Genomic DNA, 24306 nt, shown 5'->3' on the forward strand with positions numbered 1-24306 from the left:
AATTCTGGGCCTTGGTGCCTCCTCCTCCATCAATACATCGCCTGGTAAAGCAAAAGCTTCTCACTACTGCCTATAGGCAAAGCCATTAGAAAAGTACGCGAACTGCCAAAAGTTATGCCAGTATGTGAAAATTATACCAGACTGTCCAAAACACTTAAAATTTTGAATTTTTTTCTGAGGTTTTATGTAATATACATAGTTGATTTTAAAAATTGACTAGTAACTAAAAGCAAATGGTTTTGTTTACTAAGTGATAGACTAAAGAAAACAGTGGAAGTTATTAACCAAAAAATGAAAAACCTTTTAATAATGTTATGGAAAAGCAGTAGTCACATTATCTGGGATGTCAGTGACATGAGTTTTTTTAGATCTTCAGGGCAAGAGAATCTAGAGACAAGGGTGCTTCTGGGGATGGGTGGATATTTATTTTTATACCTATATGTGACCGCCTGGAGGGGTGGGATAGGGAGGGTGGGAGGGAGGGAGACACAAGAGGGAAGAGATATGGGAACATATGTATATGTATAACTGATTCACTTTGTTATAAAGCAGAAACTAACACACCATTGTAAAGCAATTATGCCCCAATAAAGATGTTTAAAAAAAAAAAGTAGGCAAAGCAATATGTAGAAAAATCGAGAAATTAAAACATGTTAACAATTAAAAAATAATAATAATAATAATAAAATCTTTACTTAGCACTTTAAGTAAAAAGCAGATTTTTGTTGCTTTAGGATTAATAAGAATTCCAAACACAACTGTTTCATAAATGTATAGATTTTTGTGTAAAACCCGTAAGACTAGATTTTTCTGTCCTATATAGTCCTGCTTAAAAATATTATCTCTAAATACCATTTGTGACCAAAGGAATAAGGAATCCTTGGAGAAATGACTGGTTTTAGGTCTAAGGCAGCAAAGGTACAAGTCAAGCCTGAAGCATTTTGTCATACCAGAAAGCAGGGAAGTTAGCAAAGACTACTAGGATCTTCTCAAAAGAACCTAGAAACCAGTTTGAATAAAGGCATAAACTGCATTGGATTGAAACGTATCAAATGTGTTTAAATCCATGAGTTCATAATTACACTTAAAAAATAAAAACCTCATTGGTCGTGTTTGGAGAATATTAGGAACTTACCTCATTGTTTTGAAAATCTGTAAATAAAAGGAAAGAATCGGGCATCTATCTTGCCTTTCCTATATGCTCAGTATCTCAAAGGGCAAATTTCTGTTTGTAGAATTATTCTAGCTAATAAATCAAGAATGAATAGAAGAAAAGAGAGAGGATTCAAATAAACAAAATAAGAAATGAAAGAGGAGAAATAACAACCAATACTGCAGAAATACAAAAAATCATAAGAGAATAGTATGAACAATTATATGCCACCAGATTGGACAACCTAGAAGAAATGGACAAGTTTCTAGAAACATACAGCTCACCCAAACTGAATCAAGAAGAAGTAGATAATTTGCACAGACCGATCACTAGAAGTTAAATAGAATCTGTAATTTAAAAAACTCCCTGAAAACACAAGTCCAGGACCAGATGTCTTCACTGGGGAATTCTACCAAACATGCAAAAAAGAACTTATACTGATCCTTCACAGGTTCTTCCAAAAGACTGAAGAAGAGGGAACACTCCCTAAGTCATTCTATGAAACCACCATCACCCTGATGCCAAAACCAGACAAAGACACTACCAAAAAAGAAAATTACAGGCCAATATCTTTGATGAATGTAGATGAGGAAATCCTCAACAATATATTAGCAAACTGGATCCAACAACACATGAAAAGGATCATACACCATGATCAAGTTGGATTCATCCTAGGGTCATGAGGATGGTTCAACATGTGCAAATCAATTAGTGTGATACACCACATCAACAAAAGAAAAGACAAAAACCACATGATCATTTCAATAGATGCAGGGAAAGTATTTGATGAAATTCAACATCCATTCATGATAAAAACTCTCACCTAAATGGGTATAGAGGGAACGTATTTCAACATAATAGAAGCTATTTATGACAAACCCACAGCCAACATGACACTCAACAGTGAAAAGCTGAAAACCTTTCCACTAAATTCTGGAACAAGGCAAGGTGCCCACTCTCACCACTTCTATTCAACATAGTATTGGAAGGCCTAGCCACAGCAGTTGGACAAGAAAAAGAAATAAAAGTCCAATTGGAAGGGAAGTGATACAATTGTCATTATATGCAGATGACATGAAACTCTCTATAGAAAACCCTAAAGACTCCACACAAAAACTATTAGAACTGATAAACAAATTCAGCAAGGTATCAGGATACAAGATTTATATACAGAAATCTGTTGTGCTTTTTTACACTAATAATGAAGTATCAGAAAGAGAAAGAAAAAGAAATCCCTTTTAAAATTGCATCAAAAATAAAAAGCCTTAGGAATAAAACTGACCAAGGAGGTTAGAGACTTACAGGCTAAGAGCTATAAAACATTGATAAAGGAAATTGAAGATCATTCAAAGAAATGGAAAGGTAGCTCATGCTCTTGGATTGGAAGAATTAATATTATTAAAATGGCCATACTACCCAAAGCAATCTACAGATTTAATGCCATCCCTATCAAATTACCCATGACATTTTTCACACAACTAGAACAAATAATCCTAAAACTTATATGGAATCACAAAAGACCCAGAATTGCCAAAGCAATCCTGAGGAAAAAGAACAAAGCTGGAGGCATAACCCTCATGGATTTCAGACAATACTACAAAGCTACAATAATCAAAACAGTGTGGTATTGGCACAAAAACAGACATATGGATCAATGGAACAGAATAGAGAGCCCAGAAATAAACCCATATACCTACGGTTAACTAGTGTTCGACAAAGGAGGCAAGAATATAAAATGGAGAAAAGACAGTCTCTTTAGCAAGTGGTGTTAGGAAAGCTGAACAGCCGCATGTAAATCAGTGAAGTTAGAACACTCTCTTACACCATACACAAAAATAAACTCAGACTTTCCTGGTGGCGCAGTGGTTAAGAATCTCCCTGCCAATGCAGGGGACACGGGTTCAAGCCCTGGTCCAGGAAGATCCCACATGCCACAGAGCAACTAAGCCCGTGCGCCACCACTACTGAACCTGTGCTCTAGAGCCTGCGAGCCACAACTACTGAGCCCACGTGCCACAACTACTGAATCCCATGCACCTAGAGCCTGTACTTTGCAACAAGAGAAGCCACTGCGATGAGAAGCCCGTGCACCACAACGAAGAGTAGGCCCCGCTCACCACAATTAGAAAAAGCCCACACACAGCAACAAAGACCCAACGCAGCCAAAAATAAATAAATAAATTTATAAAAAATAAATAAACCCAAGATGGCTTAAAGACTTAAATATAAGATGTGACACTATAAAGCTCTTAGAAGAGAATATAGGCAAAACATTCTCTGACATAAATCGTAGCAATACCTTCTTAGATCAGTCTCCTGAGGTAATAGAAGTAAAAGCAAAAATAAACAAATGGGACCTAATCAAACTTACAAGCTTTTGCACAGCAAAGGAAACCATAAACAAAACGAAAATACAATGGGAGAAAAGATTTGCAAACAATGCAACTGACAAGGGCTTAATTTCCTAAATATACAAACAGCTCATGTAGCTCAATATCAAAAAACAAACAACCCAATACAAAATGAGCAGAAGATCCAAATAGACATTTCTCCAAAGAAGACATATAGATGGCCAATAGGCACATGAAAAGATGTTCACCATTGTTCATTATTAGAGAAATGCAAGTCAAAACTACAATTAGGTACCACCTCACACTGGTCAGAATGGCCATCAACAAGAAGTCTACAAATAATAAATGCTGGACAGGGTGTAGGGAAAAGGGAACCCTCCTACACTGTTGGTGGGAATGTAAATTGGTGCAGCCACTATGGAGAACAATATGGAGGTTCCTTAAAAAACTAAAAATAAAGTTACCATATGATCCAGCAATAACACTCCTGGGCATATATCCAGGAAAGAGGAAAACTCTAATTCGAAAAGATCCATGGACCCCATTGTTCATAGCAGCACTACTTATAATAGCCAAGACATGGAAGCAACCTAAGTGTCCATCGACAGGTGTGGGGGTGTGTGGGGGGGTGTGGGGGGGTGTGTGTGTATAAAATGAAATATTACTCAGCCATAAAAAATGAAATAATGCCATTTGCAGCAACATGGATGGAACTAGAGATTATCACACTAAGTGGAGTAAGTCTGACAGAGAAAGACAAATATCACATGATGTCACTTACATGTGGAATCTAAAAAAAAAAAATGCAACTGAACTTATTTACAAAACAGAAACATACTCACAGACATGGAAAACAAACTCATGGTTACCAAAGGGAAAAGGGGCAGGGGGAGGGATAAATTAGGAGTTTGGGATTAACATGTACACACTAGTAAGTATAAAATAGATAAACGACAGGGACCTACTATAGAGCACAGGGAAATATATTCAATAACTTGAAATAACCTATAATGGAAAAGAATCTGAAAAGAATACATAGGGATATATATGTATGTATGTATGACTGAATCACTTTGATGTATACAACATTATAAATCAACTATACTTCAATTTAAGAAAAAAGAATGAATAATAGAATATCACTTTGAAGTCTCTAAAGAGTTGGACCTAGGCAGATACCATCAATGGCTAACTATATCACTTAAGGAGTCAATCAGACAGTATGTGTCTCCTGATGGAAGTTGAAACACTGCATGAAATAGTCTTGTCCCCTCTCCTCCATTAGAACTTGAATCAGAGCAAGCTTCTAGGTCAAATTACCAGTTTCTGGGAATACAAGGGAGAGTAGAATATGTTAAAAGGCACCAATGGAATGCAGCGAGAAAAATCTAGATTGTGGAAATTCTACAAGACAAACAACCCATTCCTTCAATAACAGTTTTTTTACATGCAAGGGAAATATTAGAAATGGAGAAGAAACCTATAGATAAAAGAAAGTACATATCAAAGAATCACAATGTATGAATTTTATTTGAATTCAGATTCAAACAAATTGAAACAATTATGCATATTTGATGGTATTAAGAAATTTTATTTTTAGGTATGATAATGCTGTTGTTTTGTTTTCTTTTTAATGTCCTTATCTTTTAGAGACACATACAAAAATACTTAGAGGTGAGATCATATAATGCTTGGCATTTACTTCAAAGTAATCTGGCTTGGGAGATGGAGGGTGGGAGGATGGGAGTGTTGATGGGAATATAAATGAAACAAGATTGGCCAAGTATAGATAATTGTTGAAACCAAGAAGTGAACACAACTGATTTGTTATTCTGTTCTCTCTCCTTTTGCATATATCAGAAAACTTTCAAAATAGAAGTGTATATATATATATATATACACACATTTTATAAAAAATTATGTGTGGTATAATTGTACAAAATTAGTAAAATTGCAAAATTTCAACCAGGTTTAAATATTAAAAAGAATTTGTTACCACTGTACACCTATTAGAACGGCCAAAATCCAAAATACCGACAATACCAAATTTTGGTGAGGATATGAAGCAATAGGAACTTTCCTTTATTTATTTATTTATTTATTTTATTTTATTTTATTTTTTGGCTGCGTTGGGTCCCCGCTACTGCACGTGGGCCCCCTCCAGCTGCGACGAGTGGGGGCCACCCTTCGCCGCTGGTGCGCAGGCCTCCCACCGTGGTGGTCTCCCCTGCTGCAGAGCACGCGCTCCAGGCGCGCGGGCCCAGCAGTCGTGGCTCACGGGCTTCAGAGCGCAGGCGCACGGGCCTAGTTGCTCCGTGGCATGCAGGATCCCCCCCAGACCAGGGATTGATCCTGTGTCCCGTGCACCGGCGGGCGGATTCTCAACCACTGCGCCACCAGGGAAGTCCCAGAACTTGCTTTTTTTTTAATGTTCATAATGACTTTATTTATAATAGCCCCAAACTGTAAACAGCCCAAATGTCCATCAACAGGTAAATGAATAAACAAACTCAATATATACATACAATGGAACACTACTCAGCAATGAAAAGGTGTGAACTACTGATATACAGTGCAGCATGGATCTCACGGTTTTATGAAAGAAGCCATACAAATGTATATACTATGTGATTCTATTTATAGAAAATTCTAGAAAATGCAAACTAGTCTATAGTAACTTTCATTCATTGCTGTTGGGAATGCAAAACGGTGCAGCAACTTTGCAAGACAGTTTGGTAATTTCTTATAAAATTGAACATACTCTTACCATTGCAACCCATTAGTCATGCTGTTTGGTATTTACCCAAATGAATGAACACTTATAAAAACCTGCACATGTATATTTGTAGCAGCTTTATTCATAATTGCCAAAACTTGATGGCAACCAAGATGTCTTTCAGTAGGTGAGTGGTACATTGAGACAGTGCAGTATTATTCAGCGCTAAAAAGAAGTGAGCTCTCAAGCCATGAAAAGGCATGGAGGCACTTTAAATGTGCATTACTGAAGGAAGCCAGTCTGTGGTTCCAACTATGTGACATTCTGGAAAAGGTAAAACTATGGAGACATTAAAAGAAATCAGTGTTTTCCAGGAATGGTGGGAGGGAGGGATGAATCAGCAGAGCACAGAGGATTTTTAGGGCACTGACGCTATTCTGTATGGTACTACAGTGGTGGATACACAGCACTGTACATTCGTCACAGCCTGCACAATGTATAACACCAAGAGTGAACCTAATGTAAACTATGGAACCTGGGTGATAATGTATCATTGTAGGTTCACCAATTTTAACACGTACCAGCCGGTTGGGGAGATTGGAGGGGACCAGTGGAGGACAGGGGGGTATGTGGGAAAACTCTGTACATTCCACTCAATTTTGCAGTGAACCTAAAGCTGCTCTAAAAAATAAAGTTTATTAATTAAGAAAAGGAGACCAATTACACCAAACTCTAGCTATCAAAGCATTTTAAGCAAAACAAACCTTTTCTGTTACCTTTTCTATGGCCAATGTGTGCTCCTCCTGCGAAAAGTTGGGGGAAATAGTAAGTGTCATGAAATGGTCAGAAGGAGTATATTAACAATCATAGCTGAAAGGAAGACTTGTGCAGTCAGGCAGGACTTCCAGATTATCCAAATACTTTTTGTATATATTTTTTTTCAAGGCTTTATCCAAAGCTTTTAGAGACTGATAGAGATTATCAGGTGAGGACTTTTCTTCTTCTTTTTTTTTTAATAAATTTATTTATTTATTTTTGGCTGTGTTTGATCTTCATTGCTGCACGCAGGCTTTCTCTAGTTGCGGCGAGTGGGGGCTACTTTTCACTGCGGTGTGCGGGCTTCTCATTGTGGTGGCTTCTCTTGTTGCGGAGCATGGGCTCTAGGCACGCGGGCTTCTGTAGTTGTGGCATGTGGGCTCAGTAGTTGTGGCGCACAGGCTTAGCTGCTCCGCGGCATGTGGGATCTTCCCGGACCAGGGCTAGAACCCATGTTCCCCGCATTGGCAGGTGGATTCTTAACCACTGTGCCACCAGGGAAGTCCCAAGGATTTTTTTTCTAATGGAGTGTATTTGTAACCTGTTTCTAAAGTGAATTTCCTTTTCTCTAAAGCTGATAAAAAATATTCACTTTCTTTTTTTTTTTTTTTTTGCCTGGGCCGCATGGCTCATGGGATCTTAGTTCCCCATCCAGGGATAGAACCCAGGCCCTTGGCAGTCAGAGCGTGGAGTCCTAACCACTGGACCACCAGGGAATTCCCCAACTTACCTTCTAAGTGACTCACTAAATTACATGAGAGATTAGGAATCTCAGAACCTGAAGAACATTTGAGTCAAGTTGAGGGAGACAAAAAATGATCCTGCACGAACAATATATGAGATTTAACCATATTATAGCAAACACGTAGAACAGAGACAAAGGGAAGAGAAAGGGCTTAGCCAGAGCAGGACTTTTACAAGCCTTAGAGTTCTGTCAGGGATCCAGAGCTTGAATGGATGTCTGTCATCTTTCTGAGTTACTTTTTTCCTTGTAGGTAAATAAACTTTGTTTGTTTTTTCTAGCTGGGGAATGGCAGTCAACGTGTATTCTACCTCGATAACCCAGGAGACTATGAGCCGACATGACATCATTGCCTGGGTTAATGACATAGTGTCTCTAAACTACACGAAAGTGGAACAGCTTTGTTCAGGTAAGAGACCCTTTTAAGTATTTACATAAACGTTTACTCCCTATCGTGTGGAATGGGATTCTGTGGACCACAGATGATGTATTTTGGATAGGAAAAAATATATGTATCCGTATTGATATGTAATTAAAGGGGGAAAGCCCAGATATAACTGAAGAACATATGGGGAAAATGATGGCCACCTAAGAGCATCGAGCCTCCACGACACATGTTATGAATGGTCTCGCTTAAGCTCTGTAACTGGTCTCCCAGCCTCTTCTCCGTCACCCCCTGTCAGCCACCACATGTCTCCTCCTAATATGCAGATTGGGTCCTGCAACACCTCTCCTTAAAAACCTTCCAGGCTGCACATTGTCCTTCCTACAGGATAAAATCCACTCCTTGATGTGGCTGATAAGGTCCTTTCTGTTCTGGCTGCAACACATCTCCTTGGTGTCATCATCCTCCACATCTCTCTCCCCTGTGCCTCAGTCCCACAAAATACTCTTTGTTCCCTAAAGACTCCTTCCCTTTTGCGTCCCACAGCTTTTTTTCAGTCTCCCTTTGCCCTTCTTTTCATTTGCAGTAAAATCTAATTCACACTTTAAAATCCAACTCGGTTGTCACCCCCCCCCAAGGGTTCCCCAGGTCTCCCAGGCTCCACAGTGTTCATGGAGCGCTGTGCCCACCCTTGCAGAATAATGCATGCCGCACTGCGTTGGAAGGTCCAGCTCTTACTCCCCCGAAGGTACCCAGAGCCCTTGAGGACAGGACTGTGTTTCATCCTTTGTCATGTGTCAGCGGTGGCACCCTGCCTGCCTGCTATAAAGTAGGTCTGCAGGAAATGCGTATTGAGCTAAACTTGTTTTTAAAAAAAAAAAGATTTGACTTTAATGATAAAGTAGGAGCTTGTTAAAGAACATGTCACTAGTAAAGTAATTCATTCTTAGGTTAGAGTATTTATCAAAGAAATAGTCTTCCTTCGGGAACAGAAAGTATTTTCTTCTTGTGAACTAACAGGTAAGAGATTTCCTCTCTGCCTCTGGCTCTGACCGGATATGGTGTTACTAGAAACTATTACTGAAATGTATTCATGTGAAATCCCACGAGACACGATAGGTGCAAAATAGTCATCAGATAGAGCTGGTGCAGTGGTGTTGGGGCAGCAGAAGGGCGTTCTGCTGGCTTTCTCAGTGGGTCGCGTGTAGAAGGATTTCATGCGGTGCCGTCAGAATTTGCAACGCCCGCACTAGTCACTCTCCGATGTGCCCGAATCCAACCCCCCAGTGAATACACTCTCCGTTCTCCACATCTAGACTGGATTAGAATCGACTAGCGGACAGACTTCCCATCTGCTGACACCTCTTCTCCCATCACCATTTTCTCACGAGCAAGATGGTGAGGGTGGCCAGAACCTAGGCATTGCCTCACCCACCCTTTCTGCGCCCAGCCCTCTAATATCAATACTGTGATTTGTGAGGTCAATAATGGATGCTAACCGGCCAGTTCTTTGCCCTGCAGTACGAGCTAGAGAAAAGCTGACTTAGAATATGATGACACCCCAGATATGTGTTGTTGGCCTCTCGAAATGACTTCTAAAAGTTACTAACAGAAACAGCCCCTGTTGCACGCTCCTCAACTGCAAATCTCCACGCAGTCAAGTTTTCTGGTGCCGTTCTTGCTGTGCGTTCTGGAGCTCTCTAATATGTTATTTTTAATTTGCTGGAGGGAAATGCAACCCAGAGTGTTTTCTGTTATTAGCCATCCCTTTTCTGTTAATAGCAAGTACCACTTTATATTGTACTTGTGGGTCTGTTTCTCCATACGGCCTGACACATACTCTTCCGTCAGAAATGGTCATATTGGGATGAATGAAAATCAGTTGGAAACTGCTGTGGGGCAAAGACAAAACTGTGTATCTTTCCCATAAAGTGGCTGTATGTACCTGTGGATAAGGGTCATGGGGTTGGTTATCAAAGAAAAAGAGACACAGGAAGGAAGGAGATAAGAAAAAGAGTCATAGAGAAAATCGCCAGTCATGGGTCTAAAGTGTTGAAGGAGCCCATGAGGAGCTTCCTATGTAATGTACTTGGGGAGTTTGCTGACAAATGAAATGAGAAGCAAATTCGAATTTTTAGATACAGCAGTAATAAATGCTGGAGTGTATGTGTGCGTATATATGTGTGTGTATGTGTGTGTACCTATTATTTATATAAATATGTAAAATTTCTTTGCATATCTTTCAAATTTCACATAAGCCAAATCCAACAAAAATTTTGGTAGCATCTGTGAAGAGTTCTTGTACAGTTTCCTTAAAGAAAGCATTGGTGTGCATTTTATAGTCGTATGTAGCTATGTTGCTATCCAGCGTGGCTTGATGAAACCTGTAGAAACCATTTTGATCATGAGAATAGATAATTTCCGTTAGGATAACTCACTAGTTACCTAAGGTTACAAGGTTGATGGGTCAGAAGAATATTTAAATATATATTTATTTAAATTATATTTAAAGGTTCCTTTCTTTATTGAAATACGTTCTTTTGTTTGTCTTGGTTTTTTGTTTTTTGGATTTTTTTTGTTTTTCTGTGGGTTTTTTTGGCTCAAAAACATGTCAATGTCCACAGTAGAGAGACATGTCTTTTATTTTCGGCAGTAGTTTCATCAGAGTGTGAACTGCGGCCCATGTGCATTTATAATCTTCTGAGAAGCTGCTTAAGAATGCAGATTCTTGGGTTCATTCACCTTCTAAATCAGTGTCTCTGGATGTGTGAAGCCTAAAGTGTGCATTCTAACAAGCATCCCAAGTACTTCTGTGCTACAGCCAAGAGCTTGCAGTGCATCTTAGAGAAACTCCAAACCACTAAAAGTAAAGTTAAAACATCCAAAATTTATCTGGCACGATGTCCTCATTCATAATTTAGTCTGTGACTTTTCTCTTGCCTTCAGCAATTGCATTTAGCAGGAAGTGCTATCTTTTTATTTATTTATGAATTTATTTATTTATACCCTTCTTTGTTCTAGAAGACATTGAAGGCAGCTAGGACAATGCTATTAGGATAAGAACAAAACCAAATATTGGTGACCTAAATGATTTATCCTCAGCATACTTAATGAGTAGTCAGTCAGATTTCTTGGAAAATATCTTTTCCTTTCAGTTTCATTTTAATTTCTTTAGTTTACTCTGTGTGATATTATTTTAGCAGTGTGTTGTGGAAAAACATACACAAAATACCTTCACGTATTTAACTGATTTTTTTTCTTGTTCAATAAAATTGTTCCTTACTCTTTTTCCTAAATGTTTATGTTCCAATCCTAGCAGTCCCCCTTTGGCATTTTTCCCCCATTTGCATTATTTCCTATTTCTTTTTTTTAAATTTCCAGCTAAGAGATTGCCCTCCAGCTAATATTAAAACTAACATCAGCTTCCTTTAGCTCATAAAGAACTGAAATACTGCTTCACGTGTGTGTGCCTTTTTCTGCAGAAATTTCTGCCTTTATATAACATCTCATTTGTTTCCATCTAAGCATTTTAAAAGCTTTTTAAAGGAGAGATGGTATGAGGTTTAACACTTAGAAACACGTTGCAGTAAGTTGCAAAAGAATGAAACTGACTCTTTTCTCCTCTTAATTTTATCCCAAGGATGTAACCTTATGAAATTGTCTTTGGACATGAAATCTGGGTCATACAGTCATATGCATATCTAGTTCGCATTCATTTCTTGTGAACAGCAACCTTTACGTTTCAAGTGAAAAGCTGGACTGTATAAATGAACAGGCTGTCAATGGGTATGAAAACTGCCTATAATAATATGACAGTATACGGCTTATCTACATTTGATTTGAAAATGAATATTTGTGGATTTCCCACGTTGGGATGGGGGATTGAACCACATGAAATACCAGATTTGTTTGGCTTAAAAATATTTCATGTGTTTAGTTCAATTGCCTAATAAAATGTTTAGGGCTTTTTGTGGGGTGACACATTTTGGTTTTACTTTAGTACCGGCTCAAACCAGTTTACTAGATATTTTATAAGGGATTCAAGAGAGAGAATGGACATATAGTTAAGAGAAAAATGAAAATTTTTAAATAAAAAATTTTTTTCAAAGAGAGAGAGAATGGGCAGTATGGTTATAAATCCACTTTAGTGACTCGAGGTACCATATTGGAGATGATAGGAAAGGTAGTGAGCTATCTGGAGCAGAAGAGTGAAAAGAAATGAGGCAGGGAGTTGGTTGGGAGTGGAAGGAATGTATCTTTCCTTTGCCTCTTCACCCGCCATCCTCTGCTCTAACATACAAATTTCCTTGGAAACTTTTTTCTGACATCCATTTTTCTGTGTCCCAGTCCTCTCCCCTAAACTGGGATGCAGGCAGCAGAGCCATTGGTCCACTGCTGGGTCGCTGCCAGAGCTTGGCCAGTGGGCACCTGACGAGCGACTCTCCCATGCATGGGAGAGAGAGGCTAGAGAGGCAGCCTGCCCTTCTCTCCGTGCCACCTTCCTTTCCTCCTCCCCGCTCTGTCCACAGCACAAGCAAACCACTGATGCTCAGATTCCAGTACTGTCACTAGGCTAGTTATAACAGCTCAGTGATTTTCATTTTAGTATTTGAATAAAATTTGGTTTGGATGAAACCATTTTTTTATAATGGAAATTTTTAGATCTTTTCTTGACTAGCATTAAAAAAAAAGAGGGACTTCCCTGGTGGTCCAGTGGGTAAGACTCTGTGCTCCCAATGTAGGGGGCCTGGCTTCGATCCCTGGTCAGGGGACTAGATCCCGCATGCGTGCTGCAACTAAGAGTCCGTGTGCCACAATTAAGACCTGACACAGCCAAAATAAATTAAATAAATAAATAATTTTTTATAAAAGAAAAATCAGGATTCGATTCAGCTTCATTTTGTGCTTCTCCACATTGTTTCAGGCTTTGTCTTGGATCAAGTTTTTGGTGTTTTCTTCTTCCAGGAAAGTTCCTGAATACAGCTGGTCACATCATAGTCAAAAATGACAATTCTCAGTCCTTCATGGCTCCCAGAAGGGGCTAGGCTTTACAGTAACACTGCAAGATTCAGAGATGTGGTTGTCAGCCGTGCCTGGGACCTGTAGGACAGGTGCTCTGAGCCCAGCAGAGCGTTCTTTGTGACGTTTTTGGCTGCCATCTGTGCCTGTGAAATAGGTTGATCTCACCCTAGTATGGGGTCCGCTATGCCTTCTTCCTCCTGTCCACAGAGACCTCTGTCAGGAGGACAGGTTAGTGATGAAATCAGCTCAGAGTCTAAATTTAGTAGACCTTCTCAAGAGAGTTGGCTCTCTTGAACTAAAACCAAGTAAGGATATTTCGTCGATGTCTGGTAGCTCCAGAGCTTACTTAGCTTTATAAAATCATAGACTGTTATTTGCTTTCAGAAAGTTAAGTCATCTTGGATTGTGTTACTGTTGTTACAGATGTAATTGTATTATAGCGGACTATTATTCATATTTGCGATGTACTATGTAGAGAGGTGGGGTTTTAGGGGTTTTGCTGACAGGTTTTCTCTGATTTCATTTTGCTGAAGTTAATTTTAAAATCCATTTGCTTGGTCTCAGCAAACCAACTAATTGGCGAGCGGGGCAGGGGTGTGGGAAAAAAAGTGAGCTGGAAAAAGGTGGGGAGGGAAGTCCAACAATGGGTTCAGTTGTTGCAGTGGATAATACACTCCTGTGTCTCCACTAATGTACCTGTCGAAAGGGAGTTTAGTTTTTGAGCAGAATATGGGATACAGTAGTATATTTTTCCTTCTAAACATGTTTGTTTATAGATATTTGCTACTTTGTTACCAAAAGTAAACATAAATTGGTGTTTTTGTTGTGGTTTACTGCATTTTGTAATGCTAAATACCATAGTGGAAAAAAATGTATGCATTCACCTCCATTTATCCAACTGCCCCTATAAATTTTGTTTTTTTACATAGATGATATATGCATTGATATACACACACACACACACACACACACACACACACACACACACATATATGTATTGATGCTGAAAGCAGTCAGCCATCTCTTCATCTGTCTCATTACTGTATTAAGTTCTGACAATCAATTTACTTTTATTTACACACATTTTGAGCCCTTCTTTGGCCTAGGCCCCGGGGATCTGGATTAATAAGATGGGGTCGTGGTCCTCTAAGAGTTCAGTATGGCAGGGCACTGTCCTGCAGAAAACTAGAAAGCACACTGTGGCCAGTGCTGATCTGGAAGAGCTTTGAGCTTACAAAGGAGAGGTGGGGAACACAGCGAGTCTGTGGAGAAACACCTTCCTTCAGATTCTTTGGGAGTTAGTGGGTGCTGCCTTAGAATGGCTGAAGAATGGCCAAAGTTTGTGAAACACCTCAGAAATCCTCCTCTTGAGTCACATGGAGTGACCAGGACGCAGGATAATGTGTGTTTTATTAGGTCCAGCCCTTAAATACGTGAAGTATGTTGTTTCTCTAAGAGAAATGTAGAGTTTTTCCGGATGATATCATATGAGTATGTGAAAATTGTTTTTTCTCTATTTCTTTGAAGAAACTGTGCGTACATCTGGGATTTTCTCGGAAACCATAGAATTGCTCGGTTCTTTGGAAGAAATGCAACAAATATTTTCAGTTCCGTAAAGCCAGTCCTCAGTGATACAATAACTGGACAGGCCTCTAACTGAATAGGTGTCGGGCAACTCCGTTAGTATTTTCCAGAGGGACAGACCTACAGATGTGTCGTTTCTTTTGTTACCCATTTCTCCTGGAATCCCTCCTAAGTAGAGATGAACACCATAAACTAGGGGAAGGAAAACAGATCACCTGGAATGAAGACTGACAGTTTATATACTAAGAAAAAATCAAGGAACATGTAATCACTATGAGCTTAACATTGTGTCTTAACAGGAACAAAGCAAACTGGTGACATGTTATTAGAAATTTTCATGATTGCCTTTGAGAATTCTCAATAAAGTCACACAATTTAATAATTGCAGGAATTTATACAAGGCAGTACCCTTAATTAAATCCTAGACGTTCATCTTTTACTGTTTTCCCTTATCTGGGAAAATTCCCAGATGACATAGATGAATCCTGTCTTCAGGGTTCTTAAGTATATCACTAATTCGCAAAATCTTTATCATGCAGTCCCCCCTTGGGTTCTGATTCTTTTTCTTCTAATCTACTATAGTAAGACTCTGCCAGGTTTCACCTGCTCCAGAACCATGAATGGGTCCATGGTTGTGAGTCTGGAAATGAGAATTGTTGTACTGGGGGCAGGTCATCAAAAGAAGTGTAGGGTGTGTCCAGGTGATGAAGTTGATACTGATGAGGGTATAGGACTTAGACCAAGGAATGAATCTCCAAATCCCCAACATTGACTCCGTTAGTGTTATGCCTGGAGCCCTGACTCAACGGCCCCAGAAATATTGGTGAAGGGTGTGGGAATCATAGGGCTGGAGCCCAAGGACATGTTGGGTTTTGTGATTCATAATTCTAATTTCAGAAACCTTTAGAGCTCCTTCTCCTCTGATTTTGTCTTTGCTTTATGATAAGATGCTTAGCATATGATGATACATTTATTTTGAAATCATTCACCGAGATCTTTAAAAACAAGTATCTTAAGGAAAAAGAAAGGTATGTTCCAACACATTGTAAGTTATTTTGATTTTCCTAAAGATGTTATTACTTTATGTGATGGATATATTCTTTATGAAACATTATTTTGTATTTATATTGCTATTTTTTTTCTTTCCCTTTTCTCCTCTTCAGTTTAAATCATCTAAAGACTTTAACAGGAAGAGTAGAAAATTGGTGGAAAATAGTCATTTCCTTTTATAAATGAATTTGTGATTACTTAAGCACCTCATATGTTTATCTGGGGAAAAGACTTAAGGACTGGAGAAGCCCTCAAATGTTTTTCAGTCGATAAACTGGAGGATCTTAGGAATGTGTTCATCCCCTTTCTTTGCTAGCAGGAGAGGCCAAGGACCTCGTTTTGTTCTTTGGTTCTTTGCCCTTTGAATCTCAAACATGCATTTTGGAGATTCATATTTCATAGCTGAAACAATCCCCTTCCATCCTCTTCATTTTTATAGCTCCAATTATTTTAACCAGCCGCATAATACATGGTTTTGTACATTAGGGGCAAAATGATGTCATAGGACCTCAACTTTTATGTATCGTCCTTTAGCATTTTCATTGTGCTTTTATATTTATTATTTATTTTAATTCTTATAACAACTGTGTGCAGAAGAAGAATAGGACTTTTTTATTCCTATTTTATATAAGGGGATAAAAGCCCAGAGAAGCCAAGTGTTCACGGCTGATGCTAGCTGGGGCCTCCCTGGATCACAGCCTTACGCTCTCCTTGTTCGTCGTGTGTGCAGCCGCTGTAGATGTGGAAGAGGGGTGCGTGCGTGTGCACGTTTTTGATTTTTTTCCATATCCACTTATCGGGAGCCCACTGAACATCTCTAGGAACAGAGGAGTTAGAAGTCCACATCCCCACCCTTTAAATTACTAATTGAGGTAATGAGACACATCTGGTAATTCGGCTGATTGCACACTGTGACCTAGTATCATCATCAAGAACTTTCTTACCAAAGGTAGCCGAGATGCGAGTAGAAACATACATTTGCTCCCGCTCTTAGCAAGTTCTACGTGCTGAGAGTGGGTGGGGGAAGAGGCTCCCCTTCTCTCTGTCTGTTCTTCTTGCTTCCTCTCCTGCTCTAAACTCTCTTGCCCTCCAAGCAAGATGAGGGGGCTCTGAAAGTTTGCCACCTGCAGCGATTCGGTTCTCTCAGGATAATCCCTGGTCAGTGGAACAGTAACCAAAATAATGGCTCCTTGGAGACACGTGCACATTTGAAGCCCAAGAATGTGGCCCTTTCCTCACGCTGAACCCAGGCTTATTTTAATAAGCTTGGACCTTAGAGGACAATTAACATCCTCATTTCCTCAATATCTATGCTACTGAGAAAAAAGAACATCTTCTAGGATAACGTTGTCAGCTTGGTCTCCCAAAGGATTTACGACTCAAGGAATCACTGTTTCCCATGTATTTCATTCTGTTCAGTGAACCTGGATTGCTGTAGCTGTGCTGAGCACCTCTGTCAGTACTTCTCCAACTCCTTTCATATGAAAAGTTGATGTTTTCTCAGTCTTGTACAAAGGGACATGCTGGTGCAACATTTAAGAATAGTCATCTGTCTCCCATCCAGCTCTGTCCCCTTATTACCGTATCTGTTTGCCATAGAGGAAATTCTAGAGCTGCCAGTGGTTTATAGTCATAGTGGACACTGTGCCAGCCCAGTAGAGAGATGAATTGTACCCCATCCCCGGTCTTAAAGAGTTACCCAGCAGTCAGCTAAGAGAGATCGCTAATTAAAATGCAAGTCCAACTTACTGCGGGGCTTCTGTAGCTATTATAGTGAAACAGTTAATTCTGCACTGGGAACAGAAAAACTCCACAGAGGAGGTGATGTTTGGGCTAAACTTAACAAATGAGAAATTTCTGTTCAAATGTAAAAGGTGGCAAATTTTAGGCAGAAACTTAGGTGACATTTTAGGCAGAAAACGTTTGATCAAGGCAGAGAGAAGGTGCAGCATTTTATGCACGTACATGCACACATGAGACTCTGAAACCTAAGTTAGGATTCAAGGCAGCAGAAGAGGGGGCAGTGAAGTGGCAGGTAATAAATGCCGTAGTATTCGAAGAAAGGAGAAATGATGTCAGCCTAGAAAAGCTTCTTGGGTCTTTGGCCAAACAGCCATGCAGATTTAGTGGATGGTCAATAAATATTTATGAAATGGAGTTTAATTGAAATGCTCTCCTAACTAGGTTTTTCATACAGATAAGATTCAGGCTGAGAAGAGAAAGTTGGGGATTTCAAGTAAAGGTGCTATTCAGATATTTTTTTGATGTTCTAACATATCACTTTATGTATTCCTAAAGTCAGCAGATATTTATTGAGTGCCTACAGTGTGTCAGAAGGCGGGCCAGGATCTGGGGATACAGCTAGGTACGAAAAGCAATACAGACTATACCGAGTTAGGACCCATTCCTTTACTACCAAAGTTCTCCTTTGACACATTTGTATCCAGAGCTTTCAAGATCCTTTTTCTCAGCTTTCCCCAGTGCAAAGCAAAGGTGGAGCAAGGACCCTGAACAAAAAGTCCTGGTCCTCCAGCCTGTCTCACCATCAGATGGCCTTATAACACGAATGGGCAGTCTGTGCTCTGAATATCTGAAGCAGTAGTAGGCCGTCCAGTTTCTACACAACTGAGGTGATGAAGCCAAGCATCTTCGAGTTCTGCTGTTCTTCAAAAGGAAATATTTTTTCTAACCTATTTTTTCCCAAATTGTGTTTTAAATTTACAGTTTATCAGCCATGTAAACACTATTTAAAAAGGAGTGTCAGAAGTCACTGTCAAATGTTTGGGCATGTTAGAATTACATACCTGGAAACAGAAGAATTGAATTGCTTGGCACCCCTTAAACTAACCATCACTCCGCAGATTGGATTTTTTTCCACCCTGTAACCATTACATAATTCAGGCCGATTGCAAGTTACCTCTCTTATTTGTCCCCTCCCTTGCAAGTTTGTTCTTATCCAAGTATCAACACTCATAAGCTCTTATGACCAGATTATTTGACAATAAGAAGCATGTAAATGTGAAACTCATGACAGCACAATTTCCTGCAGTTCCTCTTGACATCCTCCATAAGGAGGGTCATTTCTCCACTATGATTTCTTTTAGATTACATTTGTAATGACAATTCATGGTGTATGGCAACTTTAAAATTACACATAATTGTGTTTAAATTCAGTGTTTAAAAAAAACTCCTTTCCTGCCTTTTTTGTTCTTTTTTTTTTAACTCAAGTTAAATTCCAGCCTTTCTGTTTATTCTGTGATCATATGATTGAATCTCAGAAGTAAATACCTATACAGTCCTCATACTAATTTGGGTTCCTCCTAATACTAGAATTGTGCTTAGAAAAGCAAAGTGTTCTGGGGTTAACCAGCAAAATATACAGAAAGCAATTTCTTATAGAAAAATACTGTCTTAGGTATCACAGTCTGCATGAATGTTGCGTGGTAGTTCCTCTGTAATTGCTGGGGGCTTCCTTTGGTACCACCCCTGGCCTTCTGGGCTTTCTGTGGCCTCTAGGCCTCCTCTCAGGGAGCTGTGGGGAAGAGTGCTTACCTCTGGAAAATAGGGGATGGTATTGGTATTGGTACTGGTATTGGTGAGAGCCAGTAGACTGGATGTGATGGGGAGTGGCAGTAGAGAAGAAACCCTCACCTGCAAGCCTTGGAAAGCAGGTGAAATGGCTTTGATCTGGGAAGAACCCTGCAGCTCTCAGTCCCAGGGACAGTGACTTTAGCCATTCAAAACGCAACCTGAGCGAGTGGTCCATAGTGTAGAAATGGACTGCGGGTTTATGCTGGTCAGTTCACACCACTGCATCTTCCACTATACTAAAAGCCTCTTCATCAACTATGATACCCAGAGTTCACATAGTGGCCTGCATATAGAACTGTTGATAGAATGATATGAGCAATGATTCAGTAGAAATTCCCTGAAAAATTGGGAAAAGTTTATAACCTTTAGGGATTTTTAAAAAATCTTTATTGAAGTATAGTTGACTTACAGTGTTCTGTTAATTTCTGCTGTACAATGAAGTGATCAGTTATATATATTCTTTTTCATATTCTTTTCCATTATGGTTTATCACAGGATGTCGAATATAGTTCCCTGCTATACAGTAGGACCTTGTTTATCCATCCTATATATAATAGTCTGCCTCTGCTAATCCCAAACTCCCAATCCTTCCCTCCCCCTTGGCAGCCACAAGTCTGTTCTCTATGTCTGTGAGTCTGTTTCTGTTTCATAAATAAGTTCATTTGTGTCATATTTTAGATTCCACATATAAGTGATATCATATGATATTTATCTTTGTGACTTACTTCCCTTAATATGATAATCTCTAGGTCCATCCATGTTACTGCAAATGGCATTATTTCATTCTTTTTTTATGGCTGAGTAATATTCCAGTGTGTGTGTGTGTGTGTGTGTGTGTGTGTCTGTGTGTGTGTGTGTGTACATTTTCTTTATCCATTCACCTGTAGATGGACAGCTTTAGTTTACTTATCTGTAATCTCATTTGTCCCTAAAATAGATATGTTCTTACAATTGGAGCTTTAAAATGGCACAATTTAGGACTCTTCTCTAAAGATACTTGTGCCAAGAAATAAGCATTGGTTCCCCACTACCTACCAAATTAAATTAAGCTGCTGCTTTTAAAGCCTTGAACAGTCTGGCTGCAACCATCTTTCTAGCATCTACCCCCATGACTCCCCTACCTATAGCCTGCATTTGCCCAAACTCGTCTTTCATCAGATGTTGTAATTCCCCATTTTTGCTTGGAATGCCTCCTTTGAGGACCATCTCCAATGCCACCTTCCAGCCCATTCCTTCAACAAACTCTGTGTGCTCCCTCTTCAAGTCTTAAGGTCGTTGAGTACCTGTAACCTCAACATTAGAGGTCAAGGTCCTTGAGGACTGGAAATGACCATGCAAGTTTGACTTGACTTCATTTGTTAATATTGATTACTCTTTTGGGGGAGTTTATTGGGCAGAATTTTTGAACTAACTCCTTTAGTATTTCTGTGTCTCATAGGTTAACACTTAGAGTTGTTTTGTACTTTTACTAGTTTTTCCATGTGTGTTTCTCTGGTCTCTCAAAACTAAATTCCTTGGTCCTTTAAGAGTAAAATCATATTCCTCAATAAGTAGTTGTTGGTTTATTGGTTTTTCATTGATTCATAAACAAAGTGACATCCCTCTGTGCCACCTAAAGGTGGGCGTTTCTTTAGCCTGTAACCACAGAAATCAGATAGGAAATCTATCTTTTCAGATTCTTACCTTCTCCTCAAGCTTTTCTTAATTTAAATCTTGCATTTTTACATAGTCACACATGTAATTTCAGTACTTAAAGAAAAAACTTTTTGTCCATTCAAGTAGAGGAGGTAATACAAACAAATGTGTGAAAATACCTGAATGGAGACACAGAGAAACTGTTTATATCCTCTGATACTACAGCTTTATAGAACTTTCTGTTTTGATCACCCTAATGAGAAAACTGACCCCTTCGGAATGGGTTTCATATGTACCTTTCTTCCTTGTTTTTCACAATAAAGGCTTTTCGGTGCCTCCTTGTCCTTCTCTGTCTGGAATGCCAAATTCTAACTTCAGCTCTATTCTAGGCCTTCAGCCTTCGGTATGTCTCGCTGCCAGTTTCGGTATCAGACTCCCTGGGAGCCAGTGACATTTTGTCCTGCACACCATTCCTGCCTGCGCGCCAAGTGCCTCTCCCCCTTGCTTCATTCATGATTCCCACGTAGAAGCCAGATCTTATGGTACGAAGCTGCATATGTCAGGCAGCTTGTTTGGGTAAAATTTGATGAGCACGTTACCCTAAAGGAAATCACTGGTGTTAGAAACTAGAAGTGAAACCAAACACCCAGCTCTGGGTCGTCAATTAGCAGCTAAAAAGAAATCTTTCAGACCAATACGATGATTTCGTATTTCTGCCATTTCTTTCTTGTTTCAATTGACTGAATCTTTGTCTGCATCCACAGGCACATTTGGAGTTTTATATTTTTCCCTAAGGCACTCAAATGCAAGATGATAAGTTACAGGGTAATTATGATTTCGTTGAATAAAACAACTGTAAACAGTCCAGTTAGACTTTAGCGTGCTTTGCATTCCAGTTTTCAACACAGATAGAGTTGCAGTTAATTTCTATGAAAATTATTTTCACAAATACCACTCTTAAAGTACCAGCTCTGTTCTGAGTATTATGTATTTCTATCTGTTATCATCTAATTATTTCTCTAAAATTTACTTTTTAAATAAAAATATTGGTACCTAAATCTTAATCAAGGGCTATTTGATATGTAGATTTTTACTACATTGAAATTTCCTATTGAAAGAGAGAGGAAAACAGTCTTCATTCTTCCATGATGTTTTGATGAAGAAGCACTAAATCAACTCAGTACATTGATCTTAATATCTGATCGATTATCTGTATGGAAGGTGTCCCTTTTAACATTGTTCTGCAAGTCTCTTAATAAAAATCTGATTTAAAGGTAACGTTACTTTTTAAAAAGTACTCCTGGGTTTTGAAGGCAGGTTGTGAACAGGGAACATTGGTATCTTTATCTGCAATTTGCTGCAGCCGTATAAGATTCTTAAAAAGGTTTGATATCATATGAATCAGTAAAACTTGAGGGCATGTATCAGATGAAAGCCCAGCCACGTGGTTTAACAAGGATTTTTAATATATCTGCTGATACTCTTAAAAATCCATCTGCCGGAATAATGATTACTGGCTTATTTCTTTTTCTATAAAAGAAAGGTGATGAAAATGTCCTTTGACAGCTTCCTCTGAGTGTGGAGAAGGGCACGGAGAGCATGCTTTCAGCACTCGGCACAAGCCACAGAAGCCTTCTGTCTCTAGGTCTGCGGGAGTTGAAATCTTCCTGCTGGTTCTAACTCCTTTTCCTCTTCAAGGAATTGGTTTGAAAGCTATTTGTCTTTGAGACTCATTTAAAATTTGAATTAAAAGTTTCTGACATAACTCCAAGCAGTGAGAGGAAGTAGGAAGCCCAGTTGAGGACCGTGGGAATTCCCGGCAAGAAACTCAGTTGAAACCGTGTTTCTGAACTGCAGATCTTTATTTTTGCATTTGTGACTTGGGGCAGGTGAAGTAGACAGTGTTCTAAGTTCACTTTCACAGAGTTACATAATACTGTGGTAACTGAAGCTATGAAGCTGCTGTTCATGCCAGGAATGTGAAAGATGCCTATAAAAACAGCACAGAGCTACTACCAATTTCAGCATATTTTTGTTGTATTAGAAAAATGCAGTTGAAGTTTGGGATTTTAAATTCCTTTAAAATGTTAATGTTTCAGAGCATTATTATCTCACAGTTGCCATTAAGCTCTTCAAGCCTTCTGTTTGTGTAAGTAGAGCGATTTCTGCTGATGTGTTGGAAATATGTACCCCTGCGTTTTGCAGCCTCACTTTCCTCGTTAGGAAGCCCTGATTTCCCAAAGGGAAATACTGCCTTCAGCATGAGGTTTGGGCTTTGGTAACATATGCAGTTCTGCAGTGAGATCAGTTCCAGGAAAGACGGGGCTTAATGCGAAAACAGAACTGAAATGATTTTGTGATTATGTGTAAAAACAATATTCTAACAGGAAAGATATTTAATAGTCAGCTGCTGAAGATGACAGAAAATATGGTTATGTTGCTGAGTGTATTAATATCAAGAGCTCGGAGAGGAGTACCTGGAAGATATAATCTGGGAAGGGCATGACTGGGTGCTCCTGGGAGCACCCCTCCAGGTGCAGCTGTGTACTCCTGGCTCCTACAGCAACTGTGGCAAAGGACGGTGATGGCTACAAGCAGGCGCGCTGGCAAAAGTCTTAGTCATGGGAGGATGAAAGACATTGTTGCATCCTAATTAGCAGAAATATCAAGTATCCCTTAAAAGACAAGTTGGTGATGGACTTTGAATTAGAGAATCATCTAATTTTAGAGCTTAGAGATCTGTCCAGACCAGACATTTTGCAGCTAGAAATACTGTTGGCTTAGAAGGGTGTGATGACATGTCACAGTCCGTTCAAGATGATTGGGGCTTAGATCCAAGTTCCGACAGTCTGGTTCTCTATCCTTCCCGCTCCCTCCCTGGTCCTCACTGATATTAGTTTGAGAGAATAAGCTTTTTAAAAAGTTGTTTGCCTGTAATGATTTCTGTAATTAAAGGTATAATGGCATAGATGTGTCCAGTGAATAGACGTTGTCGTTCTTTTCTTCTGACCCTTCATCGGTACCAAGTAAGATTGTAGAAAAGTAGTAACTGAAGACCTCAGTGACATAGGCTTTTCTGTATAAGGGCTGCTGTTTGTTTTATTTGGCCTGGGAGAAAATCAGATGGGCAATTTGAGTAGCGGTTCGTGGCTGAACCCAAAATAGCTTGATATCTTCTCCACAGATTGTGTCCCACTTCTGGGAGAGTACTGTGAAATCTTGACAGCAGTAATATATTTTTTTTCAAGGAATATAGAATGT

At 39.3% G+C, this 24306-nt stretch overlaps 1 protein-coding gene across 3 annotated transcripts in view; it reads left to right on the top strand.

Annotated features, from left to right (window-relative positions):
• MAPRE2 (microtubule associated protein RP/EB family member 2) overlaps window positions 1-24306 on the top strand; it is a 162850-nt gene that overhangs the window by 84059 nt on the left and 54485 nt on the right. For all 3 annotated transcript variants that reach the window (XM_073790654.1, XM_019930419.3, XM_019930418.3), the window contains one exon: window positions 8060-8187. In XM_073790654.1, the coding sequence (XP_073646755.1) occupies window positions 8067-8187 (121 nt within the window). In that variant the 5' untranslated portion in view covers window positions 8060-8066. The remainder of the gene's footprint in view (window positions 1-8059; window positions 8188-24306) is intronic.

The sequence above is a fragment of the Tursiops truncatus genome, chromosome 13 (assembly GCF_011762595.2).
Source record: "Tursiops truncatus isolate mTurTru1 chromosome 13, mTurTru1.mat.Y, whole genome shotgun sequence".
Lineage (NCBI taxonomy): Eukaryota > Metazoa > Chordata > Mammalia > Artiodactyla > Delphinidae > Tursiops > Tursiops truncatus.